The following is a 22,119-nucleotide window of genomic DNA, read 5'->3' on the forward strand; positions in this document are numbered from 1 at the left end:
TAATATGCTGTCCTTCCCATAGGCCTTCTTTGGGTCACAGTGGGTGTTTTTCACCCTTGCACAATACCAAGAGAAAATGAGACTTAGGCTCATTTTTACACAAAATAAGCAAACTGAGCACATTTCAAAATCCTGCTGTGCTTTGTGTATGTATTGCTGTCTGCACTGATTTCCAGAATGTTGCGAAATGCTTTATTATCAAAGGAATACAAAGGATGAAGCAGATATCATTTGTTTTCATCCTCTCCTTGTCCTTCTGAAGAAACTGTTCTATTAACTCACCAGCTCTGCCATTTTGTGTTTGCACATGCTGCTTCAGCCAGCACATTTGAACATAACATCTATAGCAGGTGAACTGTGGAGCATGGAGAGTTCTGTCAGAACACATTAACCAGAAATCCTCTGGATATCCACTCACAGTAAGTCAGGGTGACAAGTCTCTTTCTCGGTAACTTTGGGGATCAGAAAAGGTTGAATACTCAAGCTTTCTGTGATGACACTTCATAAAATATCCACAGTTAGTGAGCAAAAGAAGAAAGCAATATTATGAAGGCCATTCTCCAAAGAAATTAAGAAAGAGTGACGACAGTAAGGAATACAAGTTTTTACTATAATATAACAGGGATATCCTAATAGCCCTGCACAGTAACTGTACTACTCCATTTTCCATGAGAAAAAAAAAGTCATGCATATAGATCTGATGTTTCATTAACCCTACAACAACTAACATCATTCTAGAGATCTGGCGGAAGTAATAATACCTAATCTTGACAATTGATTATTTATATCAGCTGTATCATAATATGAATACTAATGTGTGAGGATCTTTCTTGACTTTACTGAATAGAAGCATATAAACATTTAAGAAAGGAAAAACCTTATATCACACTGTGAAAGAGCAAGTTTTCTGGACTATAAAATTTGCATGTGAAAAAAAATAATAAAAACTGAGTTAGAAGAAATGTAAATCATCTTTCTGGCATGAGCTCCTGAACAAACTTACATCATCATTTGAAAAATTTTATTCCTGCTGAGGTTTATCTGAAATCATCATGAATATCATTTCCAATTTGACAAAATAAACACATACTATTTGGAAAATTCCTTTAAAAAATAAAGTATTGCAACACTTCAGAAAAAAAAAAATTTAAAAAAAGAAAAAGATCATGCAAAACAACCAAACAAAAAAAAAACCACCAGTGACTATACTTTTCAAATATTAAGAACTAGCAGCTGACTAGCATACAGGACTCTGGGCTAATCAGTAGATGGTGCACAAATGCACTCCCTATAAAGCACAGCACTGGAATTTTCTGCCAAAGTAGCCAAGAGCTAAAAAATTCCCATGTAGACTAAGAATAAAGTGGGCTTTGTGGATGTACATGTGTGTGTATGAATATATAATCACTGTACTCAGAATATGCACACATATTCAAAATTAGTCAGACCCTCTAGTACTCTCATTAATGTGCTCAATGGTTTTTTTAGGATGGGCTGTATGCAATATCAAAGGAAAAACAAAAAAATCAGATTATTCCCCTTACAGCAAATTTTGCAGGTATAAAACAGATTAAACTAACCTAGACTACAAAATTTACCCTGTACCAAGAGAAAAAAAAATTTATAAATTTACATACATACAGCCCCACAGAGAGAAAATTAAGTTTAGTCAATAGATTAGTCAATAGATTGACTAATCTATTCAAATAAACTCCTCTGGCTCACAAAGAAATTAAAGCATTGGTAAAACTAAAATGTTTCTTTCTTGAATAATGCTGAAACTTCTATGCCAGCTATAAGATAATTTAGTTGTTCTTTCTTTAGCTGTAACATTATTTGTTTCCACAATCTTTTAATTTGGAGTGCTCCTAAGAATAGAGAGGGTTGCCACTGGTTTTGAAAGAATTTATTTCACAGTAAAATGTCTTTAAATGACAACACTGCAATTCTGAATAATATGTATTTCTTAAAGCCTGACAGTTCCAGGATCTTTTCTTTGGCTTTCTCAAGCATATTTCATCTGGTTTTGACAAGGGTCGCTGGCATGAAAAGAGTCAGTGATGAAATAAAATACAATACAGTGAATTATTGTGGTAGTGTTTTTTTCTTTAAAATTTCAGGATTTTAAGACATTAGGAATACTCTTTTACTGATATGTGAATACAAAACCATGTCTCCCTTAACATAGAAAAATTAGTTTTCAATTAAGAATAATTTAATTTCCTTATGAGCTGTGATTGGTCAGAAAATAAAACACCACATAAAACCAATAAACAAATTCGATATCAATTACTGGATAATTTTTCTAAGGAGCTTTTGATCACTCCATTGTTTACATGACAGAGTCTACTGTTGAAATCCTCAATAGTTTAGGTTAAAAGCTAATTTATTTTAAGAAAAAGAAAGTTTGAAAGGTTATTAATATTGGCCTGCTATGAAGATCACATCTGTCTTGAAACATCATTGAAGAAGACGGTATCTGATGTTCTTTCCTGCATCCTGCAGCATCTATTCTTCCCTCTGACACCACTAATGACAGAAATAAAGGCCTAAAAACAAAATACATGTATGCTAGAATTTTACTTTATATCTTTACTAGACACACGGTAACATGGATCAACAGCAGTTCTAAGTATATGCCACAGGCAATTTGATGAAAAAATAAAGGTAGTAAAAAAGGCTTCAACAGCTCATTTTACATCTCAGAGCCTTTCACAGAATACAGAATTTACTGTATTTGTTTTGCTTCTGCCAAATACCATCAGCACCCTGATGTTCTTTCTGAGTGGAATTTTCTCAGTTATTTTTTCTTTTTTAAACACACAGCTATGAAGAAAAACCTAAGCCTTTGGCTATATATATCTTGGTCCTGCCTGATGTAAATCAAAGCAAGTAGGCCTCTGAACCTTTAAAACTGAAGTTTTACCAGTATTTTCTACAGAACCTTAAAAAAATTCAAGTGGAAAGGTGTCTCTGGAATTTACTTAACATCTTACGCAAAGCAGAAATAATTTCAAGGTTAGATCCAGTTGAATTCTAAAAGTCTCCAGAGAATAATTTCCATGTCCTATTTGGTCAACTTATTCCTGTGCTTACCCACTTTTACACTGAAGTTCTGAATTCTTATATCCATATATCAAACCAGAACTTTCCTTGTTGCAATTTGTGATGCTCCCCTCTTGCCCTTTCATATACATTCATCTTCTACCTAAAAACCCCTCAAGGAAGTTGAAGACTGCAATAGGATCCCCCATGAGCCCTTCTTTTCTCCACGGGAAATAAAACCAGCCTTGTCAACCTCTCTTTGTGAGTCACATGCTCAGGTAACCTGACCAGCCTGGTGATGCTCTTCCACACCCACTGCCTCACAATGATGTCTCTCTTGAAGCACTGGGGGCCCAATAATGGGCATGGTACCATCCCACTGTGTAGTTCATGAATCCTGTTCAACTTTCTGTCCACAAGGACACCCAAGTCTTTTTTTCACAAATCTGCTATAGCAAACGTAGGGGAAAACAGAGCTGAGTCAGAACTATGGTCATGTAATCATTGGTCTTCATCAGTTTGATGACCAAAAACTAAAAAAAAAAAACCTAAATAAATAAAAAAATAAGATAGTCTTTTACTTTTTTTTAATCATGCCATAATAATAACTTTAAAATAAGGTGCAAAACAAAACAATATCCGACAAATAAACCTAGGACATCATTCCTGAATAGAATGAGGAGTTTGCCTCCTTCTCTTGAAATCAACAGGTTTTGGAGTTAATTTCACTGGCACTGGTCTTAAATCTCTGATCTTGAGATATATTTCCCCTACTGAGAAATGTGTCTGAGGATAAGAAGTTAACTAAAGATTTCAGCGGCATGACTATCAGGATGACAATGAATGTTGATTCAGAGGGGAAAAAAAAGCCATGAATAAGTAAAAGTCAGCAGTAGTGAAATTTGTCTCACACAGGATAATTGTTTTTTTTTCTTCTACTCAGATGTAGCTCAAAAATTCTGCATGATTTCTGTGATATCCTAAATAATTTTAAAAATTAATGCTACTTGAGACATAAAAAAAAATTATTATTTTATAGCTTCATTGAAGAGTACAGATCTAAATTTGAAGTCAGAAAACAACTGAATATGGGAAAAGCTCTTAGGAAATTAATACCAGGAAGCGTTGATAAACTTTGTGCGTTGTCATGACACGTAGATCTGTTGCCTACCAGATGCCAGTGCAGGGGGAAAAAAACACCCCACCATATTTAAAGAAGACAAGTTACTGAGAAGGTCTGGATGGAAGCCATGGTCATCACAATCTATATTGGACCTAGTGATATAAGCAGAACTAAATGGAGAGCCTGCAAAACAGGATTCACCAGTTTGTTATCTGTATGTACAAGATCAAATGCCAGCGTTCTCAGAAATGAGAATGGTGCCACACTCAGGGAGAAGCAAAGAATGGCAGACCAACACCTCACACATATTCAGAAACAACACAGATGGACATACACTGCTCTCAGAGTAACTGAGTTACATCCAGCTAATTTAGCATTGACTATCAAGATTCCTGCTAGAGGTAAAATGTGAAGATATCACTAGCCTAAAACAGCATTATCTTTTAAGTGGAGAGAAAAACTGCTTCAGAAAAATAGGTTGCATGGCAGGTGCTAGCCTCAAAAAAAACCCCAAAAACAGGGGGGAAAAAGTAATTAGAAAGAGGCTACATTGATGCAAAGTAGAAGTTCAAAAAGAAGGATGTCCCATTTTTTTTCAAGTGCATTTTAAACAAAAATTTGAGGATATAATGGGTAGTTATTTTTCAATATGGTAGAAAGAGTTGCGACATAAAGGAGCAACATAAAGGCCTGAAAACATCCGGTTATAAATGTCTAAAAAGGACAAGCAAACTGTGACAGAGCAATATTTGGAATATGCAGAGAAGTGAGTAAGGAAGAGTAAATGTAGGACAGGCAAACAGTGGATGAAGATTTTCACCCCTCTAACCTGCACATAGCAGCAGCGTTTGTGAGCTGTTGAGGACACCTCTAAGTATTCCATCCTCCACGTCTTCACACACCTTCAAAAACCTTCTCCAGGTGTGCCAAAAGGCAGCAAAGAAGGACCCACTTCTAAACTCGTTTCAGCTGCCACTTTTGAACTTCTCTTGGGCAAACTTCCATGTCCTTTGGATGAAGGCAATTTACTAAGCATCTTGCCTCAAGATGGTAAAAAGGAGGGCACTCTATACAGCAGGGGCTATTAAAAGAGAATCTGAGCAGTCTTACACTCAGGTAGGAAACTGAATCGTTTGTAACTTTTTGAATCTGTTATTAGAGGCTCCTTTAAACCTTAGGCAGATGTTCTTATTGATTGAGATTCTCCACACACCTTAAACATTTGATTGATAATAAGCTGCTACGGAACATTTTTTTCATTTGTCAGTTAAGACAGTCAAAAACAAAGGAATTTCCTAACTGAGACCAGAACTATACTTCAACAAAAAAAACATAAGCACATCCTGAAGTGCACTTGATGAACAATAAGGACCTTCAAAAATACTTTAAGTATATTTAGACATAAATTTCTACTTATCCCCCATCTCCATGAAAAATTACCCATGATTAAAATTCACAGTAATACAAACTTCCATACTTTATTTTAAAATTTTGTTGTCCTATTCAGTGAACCAATTGCCAGATATGCCACATGAAAAATTATTAACTCCTGTGGACTTTCCCCTCAAACCCAAAAGAATGTTTTGGGAATTGCTAAAATGTATTTTATCTATGTGACTGCATGCTGTTATTGAAGTTATTCCAGATGCACTCAATAAACATTCCCCACAGCCTTCCTACAACTTGTTACAGTGTCAACTTTACCTGTGACTGATCTGTATTAAAATTTAGCAATGTTCATTTGCATTTATTTATAATAGCAGATAGCTAACTACAGCAAGTCCACATGGATATTTGCTCACATGTTAAGAGTTTGTCCACATTTACCATCCATTCATCCTTTTCATATACTCACAAAGGCAAGTAGATCCTATGATACTTATTAGTATCTCCCATGCATGAGACCAGTGTGAGCTGGCTCTTAAGTTTCTTTCATTCACCTTGTGATAAAACTTTATGGTGAACTATTAAGTCCTATATAGTGGTATTACATTTCTGAATAAAATAAAAAACTTCTGCAAATACCAATGGTGGTTTCAAAGCATTGCTTGCAAAAGTGTTATTTAAAGCAGAAAATGAAAACAGACAAGTGCTTTGAAATAAGGAGGAAGATTTACATTTGGAAGCAAAGGAAGTGACAACACACTGCCCTTAGCCAGTCCTACATGTCTAGAATTCTCCAGCTTTGACATTTGAGAGATATTACTAATGCCCAGAGGGAACCTGCTGTGATGCTTCACAAGATACTGGCATGTATGATCCACAAACTAGAAGCTTAAAATCAGAGGAAAATACATATTGGATTTGCTGTTAACTGGCCATGAAGCTCTGCATCAGAAGAGGATGTTAAAAAAAACAAAAGGCAAGATATGTGACTTCCAGGGACATCTCAAGCTGAACTGACAACTCTTACTTGCCAGAAAATTAATGAAAAATCACCTATTCTGAAGGAAAACATACTTTGCCTGAAGACTTCCTCTTTTCTCCCATGTCCCATCCAATCCTATTCCTCTGAAAGGAGGGCTAACACATTGAAAAGAGAAGATGACACCACTTCTCTGAAAGCCCTGACTTGGTGGTTTACCACCTAAAAGTCAGAATGTGTCTACCCCAAAGCTATCAGCTTTCATGATCACAAAACATGACAGCAGAGGTGAAAAATGCAATAGCAGCATGGAGACAGAAAATACATAATAACACAACAGTGCAAGGACAGAAACTCTGCAAGCAGTTTGGATAAATCACCTGGATTTTCTATGCACAGATTAGTAAAAAGCAAGGATTTAGATGCAAAAGAAAGCTTGTAAAAGAATAAACATTTTCTCTGACCAGTGTGCAAAAAATGTATAGTGTAGATTTAAGAAAACTGTCACCTCAAATGCTGCTGTAGGAAACTACATTCAACCACTGAATGAAGTTGAAAAAAGAATAAAGTGTGGGAAATATACATTCCTTTTTAGTGCATATTTCATAATATTCATTACCATAACAATAAAATAGTTATTCATTCTAAAGCAATGTAAAATATTGAATTAAGGGATTTGCTTTTTGAAATTAGCAAGTGGGAAAATTCTGATACTTTTTGCTCTCTTTTTCCATGTACTCAGTGTCCTTGTTGGCTTTACAACAAAATTTTGCTTTAATGAAATTTTTAGCGAAAAAAGAGTTGTAGCTAGATTTAGATTAAAAGAGAGTAAATAAAACATACTAAATTGGATAGACTTTGGTCTGTGTTATGAATTTAGAGAGCTAGATAAATAAACCACCACCAAATGGTTCACAGCCTTCTATGTTTCAAAACAATAATGGTTCAGAAATCAGTTTTTTCAGAAAACAGTTCAGAAAGCACAAAGATTTCTATTAATTTTGTGACTTTGCTCACCTCCTTCATTATTTTTCCTGTTTGTTCTCGAATGTATTGTAAAAAGTATTGCAGAAGAAAGCAGTTTTAGCTTTTGTCCTAACCATGCCTCATTCACTCACGATGATTCAGCAATTTACACAAAAGAATGCACAGAAGAAATTCTGGTTTACATAAAATTTTAGAATCGTCAGCTTTCTCACTGGTGCTGCTACACGTTTCCATCCACAGTTGTTTTTCCATTCTGTCAGTGAGTTTTGTGAGCTTTGCTCCTGCTGGTTAGAATAAACGATTTCCCACAAGAGGTCACCTCTTCCCACAGAGTCCAGGCAGGTTTTATGAGAAGTGGTGCAGTCAGCAGACCAGACTGGAACTGCATCTTGCCCTCCTTTTAATCCCAAAACATACTCAAAATCTTCACTGACTTTCTTGTCACCTTTCCACCGCATGCATGAGAGTAGAAAAGCAAAAAAAATCACCAGTAAAAAGAATATTTTCTAGGGTGTAATGAGTAAAGTGTGAGAAGTCTTTTTAAGAGACATTAAAGGCAATTATTAGGAGGAAGGTATCAAAAAACTGTGTTGCTCCAAAGCATGTTACAGTTACAGAAGTGATGATGTCTCACTTTATCCTGTTAAGTCATCACAAATCACTGTACCAAGTAATGACACAAGAAACATTGGGTTCACGTCCCTTTTGTGGCTGCAGTGCGCTGTTCTGTAGTTGCCCTGCCCCAGGAAGGAACCACAGGGTATGGTACAGTAAAGCTGCCAAACAGATACATAAGCAACTAACAAAACTTTTCAGAGTATATCTGGTTGTTCAAATACAGTCCAGGTACCAACAGAGCAGCAAACAAACACTTCTTTTAAACCCACAATGCACATTATTTACTGATTATAGATTTGCAGATATTAACAGACTTTTGCATAAGCAACTTATCTGATGAAATTAGGCAGAGATATTCAAGTAAAGTAAATGTTCTGTAATTCAAGTCCAACAGACAAAAGCTCCTTCACACAGCTGGAAGTTGATGACTGTAGCATGACAACTCTAATTACACAGTCAAATGCAAATACAGCTGAACCCTACCTCTGTTCAGCAGTCCATTGCAAATTATTTTGGAACAAGACATGGGCTTTTGTTTCACATGAATCAATCCTCCCTTTCTATTATCCGCTCGTGATACAAAACACACAAACCTATCCTGCTTCATGGGAATAATTTGGAGATGAAACAAAATGGGAAATCACAGCTCCAATATTTTTCCCAACCTTTCCATGTATGTTAGTTCCAAGAGAGCATCCAGCAGTGCAAAGGCAAATACAACAGAGTTTGTGAAACACTGTATTTAGAAATTAAGTTTCCTTGTGCATAGTCCAGATACTTCATTCACATGTAGAGACATACTGAGTAACTATAATGACAAAACCGTAGAAGACAATGCATAAAACAGAACATTTACATACTTTTAATTTACAGCAGAATCCAATCTCTAGAATTATTATGTCACTAATGTGGACATCGACCACAACAGCTGTCTTTTGTGACAATTGGACTTCCATACAAGAAACACCATTCTCTTAAATAAAGTATCCTTCTGATATACATTGAGAAAACAATGTGCATGGGTAACAGTTAGATAGATCAATGACCTTCAAAAAGCACCATTTGCATGTACATGATAAATCACAATGCTCAAGTCATAATTTGTTTAGTCATGGTCATATGTCACTTGGGCTTGCTGGGGTCTCATTAACAAAGCAATCATTTGTCAGAAAAATGTGGCCCATATTTCAGAAACACAAGTTATGACAAAACCTATAATGGTAAAAGGACTTTCATGTTCTGATTTATACTCGTCTCAAAAAAGGCATCTCAGAGAGTTTCTCTATTGAAAGTGAAAGGAGGATGGTTACTCAAATATTCACCTCTTATTCAATTCTAACTTCTAGCAAGAAATATTTTATACTTGTCTCTCTAATTTACAACACTCAGTTGAAGAGAACTGAGCATGGTGACATGTGAAATAACCCTTCATCATACTCTACCCTACATATTTTCTCATCGGAGCCCTGCTTTTGACGATAGTTAAAGATCTGCCAGATTTGAAAATCCTTAAGTTTCACATAAACTCACAAAACAATTGCACTTTGAAACAAAGAGCTAGATATTCAAACAGCTATTTTCTGACTACAAATTGATGCAGCTACACACAACATTGAATACTCCTAAGGAGGAAGTAAGAAATATGCTGCTATACTGCTAGTTTGAGCCTCTCCAGAATACAAATGTTGAACCATGATTGAAGCTCTTTGATAATAATTTCAGCATTGCTTAATTGCTAATTCTTTCATTATCATGGATTAAAGTGGAAAAATGAACTGCAGAAAAAAATCTTTCTATCATTAGCAAAATTGTGGTGCTAATAATAACAATAACAATTCCTCCTTAAACAAATATAGCAATAAATTAGATTGTGTTTATTTGGTCTAATAGAGAATGCATTTGTGGATAACCACATTGCACCTTTAATCAATTAGGAAATCAATCTTTCTTTATGCATTTCCACAGCTCCTACTAATGGTAGTAGCATTTTTTTCTAAGCCTGAACTCCGAACATTGTCAAATGCTGCAGTCCCAACGGCCACTTAAAGACAAACTTAATTGTATTGCTGGATATTATGGGGGTGTTATTTGTTTTATTGTTGTGTTTTACAGAAAAGCACAACACCTCATACACAGAAAAGCACTCTCATCCAACATAGGCAAAATATCAGTTATTCCCCACTCTTAGTGTGGGAACAAAGCAGAGACTAGTAAAATAATAATATGAAGTTCTATCTAAGGATTGTTGTTTTGCATATCCTTCTGCAAGTGGGGCAGGAAGCAACTCAAGGTATAAAATAGTAAGCAACGTGTGAGATGGAGAAAGAAAGTCTGAAAGTCCTAAGTGCAACATATTAAGACAATTATTTCTCTGACATGGTACACAGAAGCAGATACAAGAATGCAGTACAGCCCTATACATGGTACAGCAAAGTTGAGTACTACCTGTTATTAAATTGAAAAAAATGCAACATGGTAATTTGTTTTTTCTTATCAGGGACCATCATTGGCCTCCATTATCTAATCTGCCTTAGTACAAAAAGCCACATGTGTTTTTCTTTGGGGATCACAACTCACTGTGATGATTGAAGAGTATGTCACCTGCTATGAAATGCTTTCCTCAAAGCTGTCAATGAAATTGATCAAAGTCAAAATAACTTTTGTTCTATCTCTGTTTCAATTCAGCCATGATCTTGAAACAAACATGTTAGCTGTGGGTTGAAGCCAGAATAAGCAAGCTAAAGGAGTTTGGGAATGTAATTCTGTGTAATGTACTTGTTTCAATTTATTTCACAACCACCTTATATTCATTAAAAGCAAGCATGCCCCTAACAAGGATAACCTTTCTAGTAGACTGTGAAATATGGAGTATCACTGATTATGCTGAAAACCATCAAAATGTAAATGAAATTAGAAAGAATCTGAATCAACATCATTATGTAAACAAAATATAAACTGAAAACTCTTGTAATAACACAGATGGTGTATGTTAAGATATTTGCCAGATGCTAGGGATGACCTCCAGCACTCTGAAGTCACCAAAAACCTTTGCTTTAACTTCAAAGTATTTGTTGTCTGAATAAAACAAAGTCTATATTCATATATATCAACATAGTGCACATTGCTGCAATTCTCAGATCAACACATGGCAAAGATCTATATATTATAATGCTTACCATTATCACTTTTGAGATTTCCATTGCTGAGCTGTTTCAACCTCTTCTGGTGGGATTTCCCGTTGTAGTGGATTTGTGCCTGAGCAGCAGAGTTCAGCTGAATGTTACAGACATTACACAAAGTGAAATTGGTGTGTTTCTTTTCTCTCTCCTTCTTTTCTTCAGTGCCATCAGGTGCTAATTCTTTCTCACCTTCCCTGTCTGGGAGAGATGTGAAATCTGAATTGTATGACTGGTTATCAACTGGTAAATCGGGGCTCCAGGGCTTCTTCATATTTTCTGAGAAGAAAAAAAACACAGGAGAGAAAATTGATGAGAACACAAAATAATATAGAAAAGATAGCAATATCTGCAAACCACTAAAAGGCAGAAAATAATTTTTTGCATTTTATATTTTGACATTATATTTCCACTCATATATTTTGCTTTCTGCTCAACTTCTGCAGTTCTTTGATGTAACTTGACTAACTTCCCAGCCAAATGATGCTAAAGCTGAGCTACCATTAGATATGGATGTGGCACCTCCTGTGATAACTGATCTAAGAAAGAGTAAAAACACTGCAGGAGCTGAGAAAAAAATGTGAGATAAAACAACCCTTCAGTCAATGGAAGAAAAGGGGGAGAAGGTATAATTAACAGAAGAACCTCCCTCCCATTATATATTAGTTCAATAAGCTTAAATGGACAGACCTCACCCTTGAGTTTTTTAAACATTTAGCAGCCCCAGTCATCCTCTCCCCACATCTTGTGTTTGCTTTCAAGCCCATCTCTAATAACTTCACAACTTTCTCAGAGTAGTTCAAAGACAAATAAACATGTTATTAGTTTCTTATCTTAACCACCCAGGATAATAATTGAAGGATAGTTAGCTTAGATTCAGCTAATACCAGACAGCAACAACAACTGCAGAAATGAGAAGCTAATCCCATCTGCAGAACTTCAAGTGAAACCAGTGTAACTGTGAGCTTCCCTGATTAAAAGTGAGCAGAAATGGCACAGGTAAAGACATGCTCTGAGCACTGCAAACCTAATTTACTATTCAAGGAATGCAAAATGTTATACCAACTTAGCATTTTGATGAGACCTTTATATACCATATAAATCTTTAAAGTGCTTGTTCACCCGGACTTAGTGAACAAATGAAGGTCTAGACAAAGAATCTCATCTATACTTTGAGTGACAAAATTACTGCAGCCTTAAATACAATGATGCTTTTTGGTCTCTAATTGACAAATCAATCAACCTAGAGACAAAAAAAGATTATTGCAGCTACACAAGAAAATGGGTCTTTAATGCCAGATCCAGAAGAGTTTCAGTGTCTAAAACAAGCCTCCAGATTTGGGTCTGATTACAGCAAAATGCTGCAAATCATTCTTCAGATAGCTTAAAATGACTTAAATTTCATCAGCTCAACTTTTTTGACAGATCTTGCAAAGATTTAAAGACAATTATTGCCTTCAAATCAAATCACAAAGACAAATTTATCTAAAGAAGAAAGTCTAAAATCTATCAATATTCAAATCAGTTTCAATCTCAGTTTTTGTATCTGCTTGATATCTGATTAGCATTGTGTTCTATGCTAACCAAACCCCACGTCATTTAAGAAACGACAGATTCAAGTCTGAGAGGACCTCTGCACTTGCTGTAGATTTAAACCTAACTCAACTAGATCTGTCAGTATTATTTCAGCTTCTGTGTAGTCAGCTCTTATCTAGGATCGTAGCTGTTGAAGGCAAGAGATGAGAAAGCAAGCTAAACAATTCACTCCGAAGCAAAAGACACTGTGAGACTGTAGAAGCTTAGAAGAAAACCTGATGTTTTTCAATAGCAGACCTATAGCAAATTTCTCCTAATGCAGGGAGGAGGTTTCTCCTGAGGAAGAAGCATAAATCTATCAACCTCTCAGCCTTTCTGGAGTTTGTTCACTCCAAAGATTCATCCGTTTAAAATATTTTTAAATTAGTAAATTCAGTCTTTAATCAAAGCAGTATAAGGATTAAAATGCTATCACAATAGAATAAGTTTTACTGATTTGATCTAGATGCCAGTAACAGCTCAGTAATCTCACTTTATATACATGTTGTACATGAATATATATAAAATCTATTGCATTGAAAGCATTCCCCACTAGAGAGCAGTGTGAATTTAAAATTACAAGAACAATATATCTCTAGACCTATAGTGCTAGCTATATAGGCATAAGATTACTATTAAAAAAAAACAGATTTTTCAACCAAGATGTACACCTTTGTAAGCAAATATAATCTAGTAAATTAAACATTGTTTGCTATGTGTATGCATGTCTCATTCCTTTTGAAACATTTACACACATAAGCTGACAGCCTAATAAAATGTATTACCATGTCATTACATCCTTCTAATATTCCAGTCAAAACAGTCTAATTCATTAAAGTCTTATTTTTGGCATATAGAATCTGTCTTGCATTACAATTTCATTCCAGAAAACAAAATTAAAAACTGCACACTCAATAATGGCACAATAAAATAATAAGGGAAATTCCACCTTGGAAATAAGTGATTTGTGCATCTACCATGTGCTTTCCTTAGAAAAGCACGTAACATCATTAGAGCTGCAATACATTTTTGTGTATGTCCCTGTCACTCTCAAATCTGGAGGAAGGGGATAATTTATAACTGGAGTTTAGGTAACAACTATGAAAACAGAAGTTTCAGAAATATATATTACACTACAGTACATCACCATTTTCTTTACAGATACACAGTGATTTCTGAATATATAATGACACTGCTAAAGGCATAAAGTGACATGTTGCAAACCTTTACACCCGTAAAGCCAGTATTACATGGCAGTACTCAAAACAATCCATTTAAGAAAAAATTGAAAGTGTGAAGAAATTTTTTTTAAAAAAACAGAAACAGTTTCTGATTAAAACATTGAATCATTCTCATTCAATATTTCTTAAGGAACAAGTAAATAAAGATTGCAAGTTCTTCTTTGCAAGATGAAGAAGAGGGAGATATATGACTATAATATGCTGATATACTTTTAAAATACAATTTACCACTCTAAATAGTATTTTTAAATAAACAGGGGAAAAGAAATCATTTTCTTAAAATCTTGTAAAGATCCACCAGTGTTTCAAGCAACACACATGCAGCCTAGCTCATGAAAGAAACAAGCCTTCAGCTCACGCATGCATCATTATATACTTCCATTTTCTGGAGTAAAAACATTTAGGCAGCAATTTTGTTTGGCAAGGAAAAGAATGCTTATTTCATGCTATTGGAAAATTGCACGGAATATGGTTAAAACCATTTAACTTTAAAAGAAATTTTTAATTTTTATCAATGTCTAATTGGCTTGATATTATGTGGACAAGATTTTCATGAGAACCCACCTTCACTGCCATTATATTATAGAGTTCATGTCAACTGTACTGGTTACATATCTTTTAAAGTCATCAGTTTTGCAGAGAACTCTTTTTTCCCCACAAGAGAAAGCCAGCTTCTCAATTTTAGGGGCCCCAATGAAGCCTGCAGAGCACTAGAAATGAGTGAACTAGGCAACCAAGATCCCAAAATTTCATGCCAATTTAAAAAGCACTCTGGATAAATGCTTACATTTATTTACCCTGGGGCTTTGAACTCAATTTTGGCTCAATGATGCTTACCAATAAAATGAACTTTGCACAACATTATAGCTTTGCGAAGTAGAAAACTGTCCCATATGGAAAACCAGCACAACTACAATTTGTGGTGTTTGCTGCCTTAGATAACATAGCTACTTCCTGGGGATTTCTCTTCTAAAATGTGCTTGAAAGTAGGAGATTAGAAATCTCATCCTTCCCTGAAACAACCCTTACCTTTTTAGCTGCAAGCCAATGGCCTGCTTTCTAGTCAAGAAAACTGAAAGGAAATATTACTCATTTGTACTACAGTTGTTCTCTTTCCAGACCATCTTATCAGCATAGAACTGTATCTATCACTGTGACTTTGGCTCTGTGTACATAACACTTAAATATGTTGGGTACATTCAAGAGGCCAACAGAGTATAGGAATCCCAGAGACCCCTGTGTACCCAAGTCTGTTGTATTTAATGCAGACCTCCTGCCATTGAGGAATGATCTAGTTCAGCCTGGAGAAGAGAAGGCTTCAGGGTGACCTTAGAGAAACCTTCCAGTTCCTGAAGGGGCTTACAAGAAGGCTGAAGAGGGACTTTTCACAAGGGCCTGTAGTGATAGAACAAGGGGGAACGGCCTCAGGGTGAAGGAGGATGTGTTTAGATTAGGTATTAGGGGAAAAAAAAATACCTCATTTTAAGTGTGGTGAGGCACTGGAACACATTACCCAGAGAAGTGGACTCTCCATCCTTGAACAGGTTCAAGTCCAGGTTGGATGGAGCTTTGCATAATTTGGCCTAGGAAGATTGTCTTCCTATGCCAGGATAGCTGGAACTAGGTGATTTTAGGGTCCCTTCCAACCCAAACCATCCTATGATTCTACACATTTTAAAGTTCATCTCCTTGTCTACTTCCCGACAGGTTGCTACAACAAATACATTCCTGTAATAGCTGAAGGACAGAAAAGATGGACAGGGCATTAAGGACAAAGTCCACTAATTACTATATTCAGGGATTTCTAATATTTCTTTTCAGAACTGTGAAAGACATTCAAGTAGCAATCATCAAAGATGCATTTGTTTGCATCTCAGTTACTCATTCCCAGACTCTATTCCTAGACATTTTAAATTTCACCAAGAAGCCCTATGCAGAGTCATCTCACTATTAAGCAGACTAAAGCATAAACTCAGGTGTTTTGTGGTCAGAAAAATATATTCCTCTTCATTTGCAGATGTCTGTGCTGTAGATCTCAAATTAGATGGGATAAATTTTGCTCTGCCCATGCTAATGTCTCTCCAAACATTAAAAAGTAATAAAAAACTCCAAACTTTTGCAGGTAATAATGATAGTACTCATTTTCTGAGATATCAACAGATAACAACAAATATTGAGAGATACCATCTGTTTTCAAGAAACTGTTGTTAATGCAATGTTTAAAAAAGAAAAGGAAAAAAAAAGAGGAAAAAAAGAGAGACTGATCACTTATCAATATCTTCGCCTTGTCAGTTTTCATATATTTGGGGGATGTTACTGGTGTACTACACCCTCTGGTAATAACTAGAATTTTCTCATCTTTTCCAGTTTCATCATAAATATGTTGTTCTATCTTTCAGGTGATAGGACATCACCAGTTGACATAAGTCACTGCTGCCCAGTGACTTTTGCATCAAGCTTTTAAGAATCTTCTTCACACTGTGAGTGGAACTATGTGCCAGGACCCTTCCCAAAACTGCGATGTCTGTGCTGAAGTTTTCCTATTTATGTTATGCTCACTGAAGTTCCTTGCTGCATTTGGTACTTGTGATACCTTTATACCAAAAAGCCCATGAGTGCTAACTTGCCTTTGCAACCTTTAATTGAGCTCACTGAATAAAATGCTAGCTCTAGAAATGTATTCCTGGGAGAAGCCTAAAATCATCATACTGCCATCTATTTTAAACATGGACAGTGGGGGCAGGGTAGCCTGGGGGAAGGATCAGGAATACAAAAATAAAATATCCTTGGCTTCTTCCACCCCCTCATTATCACTGGATGATCCCAACACTGCAGCTTTCCGGTTTTGGTCGTGGCTGCACCTGCTCCTGGTTTAGAGCCCAGAGTGATTGAGGTCATGAACGGCCCATTCTGCACATCGCGGCTGCGGCACAGCAAACGCACAACAAAGGGGACTGAGCAGCAAAGCTGTGACAGGACACTCACGGTGAAACCTCTGCATCTGTGGAGCACAGTTCCCTCCCAAATGACCTCAGTAACCTTCAGGATACGCTGCAGGACTCATCTGTTTTCTATGGATGGATGGATGATCACCATTTCAGTGGAAGAGCTGCTGTGGAATAGGAAGCTACTGGGTTCTGAAATGCTTTTTAGAAACCAATCAATTTTTCAGGGTCTCCCTCTTTCTGAGCCTTTCTGATTAAATTTAAATACCAAATAGCACATAATACAATAAAATTTGATGTGAAAATCTGGAAAATATATGTATTAAGTAATTTTACACTGTAGGAAGGCTTTTCTACTATGAGTTTTAGTAGTAAGAATAATCACTTGTTTCTAGAAATTGAGGAAGATTTTGTCAGGTCATACACCCAAAAGCTAAATTAATAGTCTGTGATAAAACTGTGGATAAAACTCAGTATCTCTTCTTGCTGTGTGCCTAATACAGCTCAAATAAAAACACATTTAAAGTCTATATTTACCAAATTTTCTCTTTAAAAATTCCACACAAAATAGAGAAAAAGAGGTATCTTAGCAGGGGGGACAAGAAAAGTCAGGGAGGGAAACATCCTTTTTTCTTGTTTATTGTTTCTCTGCATCCTACCAGCTCCAACCAGTCTGATCACTGCTGCTAGCTGCTACACCACTTCAATCATCCATGGGAATAATAAGAAGCTCATAATCATCATCATCTCAGGTGTTTTTGTGAAGTCTAAGAGGAAAATAATCTCTAAAGCAAAAACTGCATCAAGCAAAAGAAATAAAGGCACGTTTTCCACATGTGCTTATTGATGAGGGGGAATGATGTAAAATGAGATTGACATTATTTAGGGTTGGAGGGCTTTATAATTTTATGTCTCTGTCCTAGGACTCCTCCCAAGAAATGCTTCTCTGCAAACTGAACCCTATAAGAATAGATACTTATCCATTTGAAACAGGCTCAATGTATTCTTGTATACCTTAAGCAATAGCACAGAATATAAAAGCCTGGGCTTTTGTTTTGCTCTACTGGGAGAGCACTCAAACCTTTCAGGAAAGGCTGCATTTCAATACTGCAGCAAATGAACAAACCCCAGCCTAGCTCCCATCACAGCCACATGCACCAAGAGATCCTAAAGGAACTTACAGATGGACTAAGCAGAAAAAGTTCATCGTTTCTTGGTTCAGCAGTTCCCTCGTGCCAGAAGCAGCTAACAGACATCTCATAGTCTGAAAATATACTGCAGTCAGTTTTTTAATTGAGTTCTATAAAAAGAGCTAAGCACTAATCAACACCATATGTTATTCAATTAGCTAGTAATACATATCTATTTCTCAAGCCTGTGCTAACATAATGGAGCACTTTGGGTGGTTTGGAACTATTTAAAGGCTAAGTAATTAATTTGCAAACATCAGCTTCTAAAATCTGAGTAGCACTACAGTGATGACTTACAAGCCATGAAAACTCCCTCATTTGCTTTCTATTCAATCTGTTTTCAGAAACAGTCCTTGTGAAAACAAAGATTTCTGCATAAAATAGGGCCAGAAAAAGATGCAGGTTCAGCTGTGGGTGTGTTAGCCAGGTCCAGAGGGATGTTCCTCCCATGCAGGTGAAGTGAGCAGCTCCTGTTTCATCACTTCCCTCTCCACCAGCAGTACATCTCGGTACAGACCTTGTACCTGAGGCAGTAATTAGCATGACAAATGGTAGGGCTAGCAAAGCTGTGCAGGCTTTGCCTACCAAGAAAATTTGCTGCTGTCAAGCAACCTGAAGTGCATTATTTTACTCCATATTCTTGATTTCGCATACGAAATTGTGCTCACAGCCTTGAAACTCAAAACTCCTGTCCATGGTAGTCAGAGTTGTCCGAGCTCAAACAAAAGGGACAGAAACTTCCAATTGTAATTCCAGCTGCCTCTACTGGACAAAACCTTGGGTTTAGCAATATTTCTGAGAAGGTGAGCAGTCAGAACGGGTTTTAAAGGGAAGGGGAAAAATAGAATAGGGAATTATAATAATAGGATCTTTTAGGTTTATACAGGTCTTTAAGATCTTCAAGTCCAGCTGTTAACCCAGCACTGCCAAGTCCACCACTAAACCATGTTCCCAAAAGCCAAATCCACATGACTGTTAAATATCCCCCAGGAATGGCAACTCTATCAGTTTCCTAGGCAGCACGTATAACTACTTGATAATCCTTTTGTTGAAGAAATTTTCCCAAATATCCAGTCTAAACCTCTGCTAATACAACTTGAGGACATCTCCTATCACTTGTTACCAGGGAGAAGAGACCAATCCCCACATGTCCATACCCTCCTGTCAGGTATCTGCAGAGAATGATAGGGTCCTGAGCCTCCTTTTCTCTAGACTAAAAAAATCTCAGGTCCCTCAGCTGCTCCTCATCAGATTTGTGCTCCAGACCCTTCACCAGCTTTACTGCCATTCTCTGGAGACATTCCAGCAATTCAATGTCCCTCTTGTAGGGAGGGGCCCAAAACTGAACTCAGGATTTGAGGTGTGGCCTCACCAGGGCCGAGTACAGGGGGACGATCCCTGCCCCGGTCCTGCTGGCCACACTACTGCTGATACAAGAATATTACTTTTGATTTCATAGATAAAAATCCCTTTTTACAGACTCTCTGGACCAATTCCTATATGTGAAATCAGCCTACAACCCTGTCATTCATATATCCTATAAGTGCCATTTTCTCAAATATCTTTATTTTTCCCAGTACCTAAATATCCAATCAAAACTTTATCTCAGCAGAAAGCAAGAGCATGAACAGCTGTTTGGGCATAACAAGCAACTCTTTTTTGCAGATGAGAAAGTTCCATTTTTAACACTCCAATACGATCACTACCACTGTATCCAAGTAGGCAATTTTTAAAATTAAGTTTCAGTTAGTGTTTGTAACAAGTTTGCTGAAAGGTTATATCTTTGGATACACAGGCACCTTTTTTTTCCCTTTTGTGATTAAGTATTTCAGAAATAAGTATTTTGGCAATATGCTGATGAAAATACATCCACAAAATGAAACAGGAAGAAAATTAAAAGGCAAGCCACATGAATAAGCTCTGTGGGAATTCTGTTAAAAAAAATAAACAACCACCACTTTCCACAAAGAAACCCAAACATTGCAGAATAAAAAGTAATAGTTTTTAGAAAGACAGTTCAATCCCTAAAATCTTTGTTATGCACAAAAAAGGCAGCCATTAGACATGAAATGAAATAAAATAAAATGGCAATAAATGTAGTAACAATGAGGAAGAGGAAATTAAAGGCTATGAGCAAGAGATAACTGAAAATAAGATTTTTTTGTTTTCAGTTCAAAAGAAACTCCAGAAATATGTGGGGTTTTCCTTTTTTTTTAAATCTAAGAAATTTTGGAAATTATTCTTTGTTGTATTTGAAAGATAATTTCCAAATATTTACAGGGCTCTGTGGTTTGAATTTTCAAACCTTCTAAGTTCCCAGTAAATAGCAATATTTACCACATATAAAAATATCCAAAAGACAATCTCCCCCTTGATTTTGTTATAATTTTGTTTTAGGGAATTGCTTTGTGGATATTCTTAAACAAAAGACCTTGAAAACACAGGAACCATAGAAGACCAAAACAATTTTAGAGCAATTTTAGTGCTTCAATCACTGCTCCCTGTGGAAAATATTTCTAAATCAAACATAAAGTTCTACTTTTGCTTTTCTCTAAATGCTTTTCTAAAAAACACTGTTAAAAAGTAAAAAAAAACCTTGAGGAAAAAGTCTTATGGTTGAATCTTATCATTTATACTTTCACAGCAGGAATCTTTTTTATTCAGATTATCTGTTCATTATAAAACATTCAGATTGCTCTGGCAACATTTACAAGTATAGGGATTTTTTTTTTATTATGTTATTGCTTCATTACACCCACTGGGCCATTTAGTGTTGAATTTAATGGAGACCAGATCATTTTCCAAGCAATGCAAACACATCAAGGTGAAAGTCTGTTGTGTTTGGAAATGTTAGCAGATGTTTCTGCAAGTGCTTGTGAAAGTTATTGTTGTTTATCTTACCCTCAAACCTCTGGATTGCATTTTCTTTAAATACTGCATTCACCCCTGCATTCATGATAATATGAACACAATTTTTGCTACTTTACAGCATGTGGGCTTTTTGGGTAGCTGTTACAATTTTAGCTGAGAAGTATAAACATATTGTGTGGAACTTAAAAAGCATATTCTCTATCATGGCTTGACAGACAACGCCTTTGCTATTGTCTCCATGGCTGATAGAATGTTTCTGCTTGTCAACTATACATTTATCTGAATCTCTTCATCAGTACTAGGGATCTAAAAATAATGTCTAGCAAATCAGACTATCCTGGACATGCACTGGTACAAAAATTTGAAAGACAAATCTTGGGACCTGGACCTATTGATGTTTCCTTGGGATGACACAGTGTCCCAGAGCAGCAGCTAAAATCTTTTGTTACAGTCACACAAGGCCAATGTAGAGCTTCACTTTTGCCACTGGGGACTTATTTTAACACAAGGACTATCTGTCTGTGTCACATTTCTAATAACCTTTTCATCACAGTACCCAGATGTAATCCATTTATAGAAACGCTTATGCATCAAAAATAAAAATGTGCAAAAGGAATCTAATTACTGAATACAGAAAGTGGGATGATTTATTTTTTTATTTGGGATAAATTCAGGTGATTCACTATTAGTGAATGTAAATATATTTTCGAGGCATGACTGCTATAATCCCACAGGGTGAGTGTGTGTGCCAGTGCACATTCAGGAAAATGCATCATAAAATATCAGGACCTAAGAGGACGTCCTGGGCAATGAGATATTTATGGCACTAGCTTTTCCCTTGCATTACTTTCCCACGAGTGTAATTCACTCCTCTGCTGAATTGTGTGGAAAATGAAGGCAGGGCATATTAGGGAGAATTTGCTTATATTTTTTATAAGGCAAATAGCTTTTAAGCTAAGTGTAAGAGGAGGGTTTGAAATTAT

General features: G+C 36.2%; 1 protein-coding gene across 2 annotated transcripts in view; it reads right to left on the minus strand.

Moving 5' to 3' along the window:
* ZNF385D (zinc finger protein 385D) overlaps positions 1-22,119 on the minus strand; it is a 412,937-nt gene that overhangs the window by 317,793 nt on the left and 73,025 nt on the right. For both annotated transcript variants that reach the window (XM_058031333.1, XM_058031341.1), the window contains exon 2: positions 11,315-11,593. In XM_058031333.1, the coding sequence (XP_057887316.1) occupies positions 11,315-11,593 (279 nt within the window). The remainder of the gene's footprint in view (positions 1-11,314; positions 11,594-22,119) is intronic.

The sequence above is a fragment of the Melospiza georgiana genome, chromosome 1 (assembly GCF_028018845.1).
Source record: "Melospiza georgiana isolate bMelGeo1 chromosome 1, bMelGeo1.pri, whole genome shotgun sequence".
NCBI classification, from domain to species: Eukaryota; Metazoa; Chordata; class Aves; order Passeriformes; family Passerellidae; genus Melospiza; species Melospiza georgiana.